General features: G+C 44.6%; 1 protein-coding gene across 4 annotated transcripts; it reads left to right on the plus strand.

The window, feature by feature from the left end:
- Positions 1–59: 59 nt before the first annotated feature.
- Positions 60–2,526, plus strand: LOC139399248 (zinc finger protein with KRAB and SCAN domains 1-like). 4 transcript variants are annotated; one of them, XM_071144768.1, is made up of 4 exons: positions 72–704; positions 813–876; positions 1,055–1,267; positions 1,301–2,526. In XM_071144768.1, the coding sequence occupies exons 1-4, from the start codon at positions 699–701 to the stop codon at positions 2,146–2,148; spliced, it is 1,131 nt and encodes a 376-aa protein (XP_071000869.1). In that variant the 5' UTR covers positions 72–698; the 3' UTR covers positions 2,149–2,526. The 4 variants fall into 4 exon arrangements, with proteins under 4 accessions (XP_071000867.1, XP_071000869.1, XP_071000868.1 ...); XM_071144766.1 differs by having other exon boundaries at positions 60–704; positions 1,055–2,526; XM_071144767.1 differs by having other exon boundaries at positions 539–692; positions 1,055–2,526.
- The last annotated feature ends 6,741 nt before the right edge of the window (positions 2,527–9,267 follow it).

Below are 9,267 nucleotides of genomic sequence, written 5' to 3' on the forward strand. Positions count from 1 at the left end.
TAAGTCGTATGTGTAAGCGACCTTTATTTTGAAAAGCCAGCCTTTATTTCGGAGAAATTATCCAGGAAGTAGCCGAAAATGTTTGTTTATAAAAAATAGTGTAACGTCTATGGCCTTAACTGTGTAGTCTCAAGACGTTGACTGAGCACTTAGTTTCAAATTACTATAACATAAGTGTTTAACATTGACATAGTGCAAAGGACATGTACGATACAGTCGCCTTTAACGCTCAGCTAGCCTCCATCGTCGAGGTTTTGGCGAATGCAGCCGTTGCCGAAATCTGCAAACTTGTAGATGATGGCCATGCTGCCTTACTTTTGGAAATTTCCCATAGCCAGAAAGAAATCGATAACCTGCGGAGGAAGTTGCTGCTGACAAAATTCCAGAATTCTCGACGGAGCGCAGAGAAATTCGGAGCCCTCCGACACAATGTCAGCAGGCGGGACACAGATCTTGTTGCCCGAGCAAGAGGGAGCTTCCAAGGAAAGTCAACAGGCATACTTGGATATTGTTTTGTTTTTTTACCATCTTTGAAAACGTAAAAAAATAATGGGTAATGTATAATATATAACGTTTGAGGGTTTCTCTTTTCTGGTGCAGTGGAGAATCGCTGTGCCGAGCGTAAAGGGAGAAATTTTACGCAGGATGCCTGCAACTGGAGAGACGCAGGACTCACAGCGACAGACAAGGATGTGGGCATGCCGGTCAGTTGTCATACACACGCCCAAATGTATTAGTTTTTTTTTTCTTCATATTTCAAATGGTGGTGGGGGAGTTTTTCTAATAAATTGTTTCTGATGAATACAAAACAGATGGCAGATATGCAAGAGATGCCTCTTATCAAAATGGAGAACCTTGACACCAGCAGCCCGGAAGGTATTTTTGTTCAACTTATCAAGTCCATACAATATACACTTTATGTTGAGTAAAGCCTTCAATGTTTATTGCCGTATTTGATTAACTTCTTAGTCATTACCAATAACTAAATAAGGCAAAGAAGAATCAGTCTCCACTACAGGAAGCTGATGCTGTGCTTTACGTTGACTCATTTCAGAGATTGTCCAACTGGTCAGTGAGAGCAGTGAGAAGATAATTGTGCCAGAACCAGGTTCTTCATCATCTACTGAACCCACAGACCTTCTGGACCAGCAGGGCAACAGACACAGAGCTCCAGACACCTCACTCAATATAGAACCTGAAAACCAGACGTTCCAGCATCCAGCGTCACAATACAACAGAGCAAGACAGGACCATCAGGTTGCTGAGGGTGTGACCTGGGAAACTGACCATCAACCCATAGAATACAGCCTGTCCCAATGGACAGAGAACCAAGAGACTGACAACCCAACTGTGAATGCTCCTCATAATTTAGGGCCAGACTCCAAAAGGCTGTCTCAACATCCAGGGAGGAGAGGGGCGCCTGGTAACTCTGGGGTCTGCATGTCTGCTTCAGGCTCTCTGGACTGGGTACCTGATGTGGTGCTGGTGGACTCAGTTCCTATTAAAGTGGAGGCAGATATGAGTTCAGAATGGAGCATAACTGGCCAAGTGGCGACATCTGGAGAGGTTTGTTCAGACAGCAGGCAGCTTGTGGACAACAGAGGAAGAGGGGAAATGGAGTCTGGACAGACAACATGTCCCCCTGACACTCAACATGCGGAGCAAGGTACAACTGTAGGATCAAGGTCCAAGTTGCCAGATTTCAACGGATTGTCCACCCAAAACAGCTTTTCATCCCCAAGGGTTACTCTCCACCAGGTTCCCCGAAGAGGCAAGCCAGTCCACTTCCCGAATTTCAACAGAGCCTCCACTTCTTCACCGAAAGGCATAGAAAAGCAGCCACAACAGCTGACGTCTCACTCCACCCAGAGGCAGCTCCGGTGCAGCCTCTGTGGAAAGCCCTTCCCCAAGCCGGCGCACCTGCAGAGGCACATGCGGGTCCATACAGGGGAGAAACCGTACGGCTGCAGCCACTGCACCAAGCGCTTCTCCCACAGCCACCAGCTGAAGATGCATGAGAGGGTCCACACCGGAGAGAAACCGTTTCAATGTGTCTACTGTGGGAAGTGCTTCACCCAGTCTGGCCACATGAAGAAGCATCTCCTTGTCCACACTGGTGGCAGGCCACAGGACGTTGTGCTGCCCTGAGTGTTCCAAGGTGAAGTTTCCCCTAGGTACAGATCTTGGATCAGTTTCCTCTCCCCAATCCTAACCTTAAACATTTGTCCTAAAAAAAATGCAGAACTGCCCCAAGATCAGCATCTAGGGGCAACTTCACAATAATGATAGGCAGGGCCAGGAGTTTTCCCTCACCATGTGACCAGACCAGGGAATAATTCCTGTCCCTAGTTGTAAGGGGAATGGCTCCACGCTATTGGGGTTTTCATATGAAGACTGGGTCCGTGTGTTTTTGTATTGTTTTATTGGAAGTATTTACGTTTTGTTTTTCAATCAACAAACAAAACAATCCACATTCACAGATGTGGCAGAAATAAAAATTAAACAACCATCATATTTGCAGCAGCACTATCCGTGAACGTGTTATAGCTATTTCCAGCTTTAACTGAGACAACGAGCAAATAACTTGTTTTTACAGCATGTATATACACACATTTCTGTCCAATTTGAAATATAGTTGAGTAGTGGGTCACAAGTGAGCTTTTCAAGAGGAAGAAAGTCAACAATCTGGTCAATCCACATTTTAAATGTAGGACAGGAATTAGAAGCTCACCTTGGTAGAATACATTTTTTTTTAGCAAAGTATGTGATAGTCATAAACACATTTTCTCTGTTTAGATCAAGAACAAAGTCCTGCTAAGCATTAAGAAGATGGCCACGGGGTCATATCAAACTACATCTAGTATTTTCTATGCAGCAGTATGTATAGATTGCCAAAATCTGTCCGTCTCCCCGCAATGCCAAAACACATGCATGTAAGATCCACTTTCAGACACAGGAGGTTGGTGGCACCTTAATTGGGGAAGACGGGCTCGTGGTAATGGCTGGAGCAGAATTGGTGGAATGGTATCAAACACATGTTTTCTGTGTGCCATTTACTCCATTCCAGTTGTTACAAATCGTCCTCCCCTCAGCAGCCTCCACTGCTTTCAGATGTACGTCTTTTATAATCAGGAGAAATGTCTGTATTCGTTCTATGGAGTCTCACTGTGGTGTAATACAATTTGTACAACATTTAAAAAAAAAAAATAGATTATTTCATTTTTATATTAGTAGAGGAGCAGTATACCCTGTCGCAAACATCCGTCCATAACTCATCACTGATAGTCAGACAAAGGTCCTTTTCCCAGATTATTTTCAAAGGAGTAAAGGAAGAGCCCACATTCTCAGATGGGAGTCTAAAGATATAGGAGATTTTGCCTTTGATGGATTGTGCTGTAGCAAGAAGGGTCTCAACTTCATTGAGCTGAGCTCTAAACCTTCTCTTGGAAGTGACATGACGAAATTACGTGTCTAATTTGAAGATATTTAAATTGGATCTTAGCACATTGAATTCACTGCAGAGTTCTTGAGAGTATTTCAGTGAGGTTGTGTTCTGATGAAACCGGTCTGAAAAGGTCCTGAACCCTAGAGTATGCCAAAGTTGAACGTTGGCATCACTCAGGGCTTTTGTCAAGTCTGGGTTGCATACTATACGCGTGTGAGAGCATATTTGGGAGGAAATGCCAAGGCATTTCTTGAAGTCCATAGTAGGGTGTCATAAATCACAAGTTTAGGCTTTTATTTTGTGAACCTTTATTTAATTAGGCAAGTCAGTTAAGAACAAATTCTTATTTACAATGACGGCCTACCGGGGAACAGTAGGTTTAACTGCCTTGTTCAGGCGCAGAACGACAGATTTTTTTATCTTGTCAGCTCGGGGATTCAATCTAGAAACCTTCTGGTTACTGGCCCAACGCTCCAACGCTCCAACCACTAGGCTTACCTTACCTTACCATACCTGCCCCACTAGGCTACCTGCCCATTTCACTAAAGTTATTAGTGAATATAATTAAGCTTCAAGGCAATTGGGCCTCTGTCTGAATCCACATAGTATTGTCTGTTTGTGATCCATGTTAACATGTTGTGAATTTGGGCAGACCATTAGTACAATTGAAGGCAGGGAAGGGCAAGACCACCCTTAGATTCAGGTTTCAACAGAGTGGAGAACTTGATCCTAGGTTTTTTATTGCCCCATATAAATTTGGTGATGCTTTGGTTAGTTGTTTTGAAAAAAGAAACTGGGAGATAGCATGGGAGCATCTGAAATAAATAGTTCTGTCTAGGGAGGATGTTCATATGGATCACATTGATTTTGACGACTAAACTAGTCCAGGTTCGGAGATCATTCTTGCTCCTCCAATTGTGCACCGCACTATGGGACTCCCAATCACGGCCAGATGTGATACAGCCTGGATTCAAACCAGGTACTATAGTGACGCCTCTTGCACTGAGATGCAGTGCCTTAGACCGCTGCGCCAGTCAGGAATATTGAGAGAGAAAACATTGGATTTGTTCAAATGTATCTTATATCCTGAAAACTTGCCTTACTGAGCAATTATGTCTAAAATGGGAGAGATTTCTCAGCGTTGGCTATGTAGACACCCATAATACTTGGATTTCTCCTCATCAACTCCGCCCCTAACAAGTAGAGCAGATCGGACAGCGAGCGTCCATGTCTGTACCACGTCCCAAAGAGAATCTGTCAGAGTTCAGACCATTAGTAGACATCATTCAATGAATGAAGACCCTATATTCTCATCGAAATGCCATAAGGTTTGAGGCCAGACTGAGAACAGATCGGTCCACTCCATCCACCAGGACAGGGGTCTTCTGTGCATTTACTTGGTCTATAATATCAAAAAGACGGCGAATCTTATCAGAACATTACCTGCCGCAAATTAATCCAGTTTTATTATTTTGGGAAGAAGAGTGTTTAGTTTTTTGGCAAGCAATTTGGTCATTATTTAGTAGTCGAAGTCCAACGGGATGAGCAGGAGAGACGGTCCTTGTCTATTTTAAGCAACACTGTAATACGGGCTGTGTACATAGTCTGGGAGAGCTCCATGTTTGCAAAGATCATCCAGCATTGGCATGAAAATAGGGCTAAACTGGGGCCAAAAAGCTTTGTAGAACCCTGGGAAATGCGTCTGGGCCTGGGAACTTGTTAGGTGTCATGGAGATGATTGTCTCGCGGACCTCCTCGTGGGTGAGGGGGGAGTTGAGATCTTCTTGGTCTGTCTCTGATAGTTTGGTAGCGAGATTCTCTAGAAATTAATGGAGTTCTGCATCTGTATATTTTTTCAGTACAAATCATGAAAAGTGACCTATATCTTATTTGGATCATATGTGACCTTGTCATCAGCTGTTCGGATGGCCATGATTGTACACTGGCTGCTCTTTTTAATTGGTATGCAAACAATCTGCTAGGCCAATTGCTATACTCGTAGTATTTCTGTTCAGTAATCATGAGTTCTGAAGTGTCGCAGGGCTCCTTGGTGACGAATCCTGAACTCGTTTGGGTATTTGCATCCCCTGAAAATGCCTCGGTCAGTTAAGGTTTGTTCAACTCTAGGTGCTTTTGGCGTGTTCCAGCTGAAAGGTCCTGGAGCAAGGTGAGTTTGGCTTTCCCCCACTGTGATGGCGTGGATTTTCGATACCTGTAGCACTCGTTCCTTGTTGATGAATCTCAGGAAGTGTATGGTGGTTGGGCGCGGCGGCTGCTGGTGGAGACCTCCGTGCTCGGTGAGCTCTCTTCAGTTCTATGGGCCTGTCGGGGGATAGGTGGAGCCACTCAGGGAGTCAGTCTTGCAGGTAGCGGATCTGTGGCTGTTTTCTTTTTCGGCCATGTTTAATAAAAGACAGTTATTCCGGTTTAAATGCACTCCTCTGTTTTATTTTCCAGATGCTACATTTTCTTTTTAGCAGAGGTTATTGTTTCCATAGCATCTGCCAGTGAGTTTTCAATGGATAGGAATCTCCCTCTCTGCCTCATCCAGGCACCCCACATTGAGGGCTATCTTGTTATTGATGGCAGGCAGGGCATTTTCCAGGGTTGTCACTTTGCCCCCTATTGCACTGAGCTGAAAGTTAATGCCATCTAGTTTGATGTTGAGTTCTGTACATTGGGATCTCAGCTCAAATAATTTCTTCAATAGAGGATGAGGTTGGCAGTAAGGCCTCGGGAAGGGACAGGTCCTCATGATCCTGGCTAATGGTGCTAGCTTTTTGTGAAGCAAGCTGTTTCTTGGAGGCTTTTTTTGTGGCTATTGTTCGAGCACGTGTGAAAATGCCACATGTAATGTCGCCTTTTTGTAGCCGCCATGGTGTATTCGACTGAAGCTAATCGGGTTTATTAACTTGAAGTGGAGGTCAGATTAAGATTTGTCAATTACTCGAGCTCCATCTCGTTCAAGGTCTGTGTTTTTAACAGTTTGGATGGTTTCCACATTGAACACTACCCTTTGTGTGTAATGGTTGTGTATTTAGTTCAGCTGGCTTGATCCAGAGTCGATTTGATTAATTTAACCTTTATTTAACTAGGCAAGTCAGTTAAGAACAAATTATTTTTTACAATGATGGCCTACTCCGGCCAAACCCTAACGACGCTGGGCCAATTGTGCACCGCCCTATGGGACTCTCAATCACGGCCGGTTGTGACACAGTCTGGAATCGAACCAGGGTCTGTAGTGATGCCTCTAGCACTGAGATGCAGTGCCTTAGACCGCTGTGCAACTCGGGAGCCCTGAGTCATTGATAATGTATAAGGAGGATTTTAAACATCCTCATGAATTTGTATTGGTGCAGTGGTGAACCAAAGAACAGCAATTAAGAATTCAGGAAGCTCTGGACAGATGCCTGGGTGAGCGAAGCCTGTTGGTGATTGAGAGCTCGTTGCTTGGCTCCTCTCTTACCTGGATGCAGGAAAGAGGAGGAAGGTGCATAGAATAGCACAACGATGACCTCTTTCTGAACATAGACATGGACCCAGGACCCTGGGGCGGCAGGGTAGCCTAGTGTCCTAGTGGTTAGAGAGTTGGACTAGTAACCAAAAGGTTGCAAGTTCAAATCCCTGAGCTGACAAGGTACAAATCTGTCATTCTGCCCCTGCCCCCACTGTTCCTAGGCCATCATTGAAAATAAGAATTTGTTCTTAACTGACTTGCCTAGTTAAATAAAGGTAAAATAAAAACAAGAGCACAGCAACAGGTTCCCAGATGCCAGTGCACCCCTGGCCCCGGGAAATGGACCGGGCGACCCAGCAGGTACAAGGAGGGAGAGTGCTGACTGGAATGGTAGGTGGTTGGATTTAATATTGTTGATTTTATAGAGGGCTTTATTGAACTATCTATCATTTACATCAAATGCTGCCTAGAAAAACACTTGTCTATTCACATGCCAGTTGCAATGAGTTTCTGAGTCCCAAAATTAGAATTCATAGAACCCATTCAAACAGAATTCTCTATGATTTGTTCATTTCTACTGACTCTGAAAAACACACAAAAAAAGACGCCCAGGGTCCATGCTCATCTGCGTGAACGTGCCTTAGGCATGCTGTAAGGAGGCATGAGGACTGCAGATGTGGCCAGGGCAATAAATTGCAATGTCCGTACTGTGAGATGCTTAAGACAACGCTACAGGGCGGACAGCTGATCATCCTCGCATTGGTAGACCACGTGTAACAACACCTGCACAGGATTGGTACATCCGAACATCACACCTGCGGGACAGGTACAGTATGGCAACAACAACTGCCCGAGTTACACCAGGAACGCACAATCCCTCCACCAGTGCTCAGACTGGTCGCAATAGGCTGAGAGAGGCTGGACTGAGGGCTTGTAGGCCTGTTGTAAGGCAGGTCCTCACCAGACATCACCGGCAACAATGTCGCCTATGGGCACAAACCCACCGTTGCTGGACCAGACAGGACTGGCAAAAAGTGCTCTTCACTGACGAGTAGCGGTTTTGTCTCACCAGGGGTGATGGTCGGATTTGCGTTTATCGTCGAAGGAATGAGCGTTACACCGAGGCCTGTTCTCTGGAGTGGGATCGATTTGGAGGTGGAGGATCCGTCATGGTCTGGGGCGGTGTGTCACATCATCGGACTGAGCTTGTTGTCATTGCAGGCAATCTCAACTCTGTGCGTTACAGGGAAGACTTCCTCCCTCATGTGGTACCCTTCCTGCAGGCTCATCCTAACATGACCCTCCAGCATGACAATTCCACCAGCCATACTGCTCATTCTGTGTGTGATTTCCTGCAAGACAGGAATATCAGTGTTCTGCATGGCCAGCGAAGAGCCCAGATCTCAATCCAATTGAGCAGGTCTGGGACCTGTTGGATCGGAGGGTGAGGGCTAGGGCCATTTCCCTTGAAGGTGCCTTGGTGGAAGAGTGGGGTAACATCTCATAGCAAGAACTGGCAAATCTGGTGCAGTCCATGAGGAGGAGATGCACTGCAGTACTTAATGCAGCTGGTGGCCACACCTGATACTGACTGTTACTTTTTTTCAAGGACACATTATTCAATTTCTGTTAGTCACATGTCTGTGGAACTTGTTCAGTTTATGTCTCAGTTGTTGAATCTTATGTTCATTCAAATATTTAAACATTTGCTGAAAACGCAGTTGACAGTGAGAGGACGTTTCTTTTTTTGCTGAGTTTATACTCTACAGTTTAAAATGTAGCTTTACTATTATTTTTTATATATTTAACACCACTGCTTAGGGAGTGGATCTTCCAGGATGTGCTGCATGTGGACAGGAAGAGAGGCTCTCTGGTCTTTGGAACCTTCTACACCATCCTGAGAAATGAAATCATTAGTAAGTACTCCATAGTGAAAGTTAGTATAAAATATTATGGGACACAAGCAATTTTTGGGGATAGTAACTCATCGATTCAATGTCATGCAGTGCTCTTGAGGAGAATGTCATTATTTATACCATACCTTTCCCCCAAAAAATATTTTTGGTCGCAAATCTCATTAAAATATTGGTTGTTACATTGTTACAAACATTATTGTATGTCAACATTGCGCACAAACACCTCATAAGTGTCTGTGTCCCATAGGTTTTATATTCTTTACTTGTGCATTCGTATTCCATTATTTCTATTCTGGCTTGTCTGACAATTTGTTAATTTTACAGAGATCTGGTCCTGAGCTAGCCTGAGGACTCACACTAAATTCTTCAGCTGCTGTCGTTCACCGCATACTTTAGTCTGAGACTGCCATCATTGAAGTTGTTTGTGGTGATGAGGGGCACTAGGGGTG

This window comes from Oncorhynchus clarkii, unplaced genomic scaffold, assembly GCF_045791955.1.
Source record: "Oncorhynchus clarkii lewisi isolate Uvic-CL-2024 unplaced genomic scaffold, UVic_Ocla_1.0 unplaced_contig_2113_pilon_pilon, whole genome shotgun sequence".
NCBI lineage: Eukaryota > Metazoa > Chordata > Actinopteri > Salmoniformes > Salmonidae > Oncorhynchus > Oncorhynchus clarkii.

Bases quoted from the DNA above. Each gene is read 5' to 3' on its own strand.
- LOC139399248 (XM_071144765.1), top strand. From the start codon at position 798: ATGAATACAAAACAGATGGCAGATATGCAAGAGATGCCTCTTATCAAA. The intron at 877-1,054 runs GTATTTTTGTTC...GACTCATTTCAG, and splicing joins TGACACCAGCAGCCCGGAAG to AGATTGTCCAACTGGTCAGT.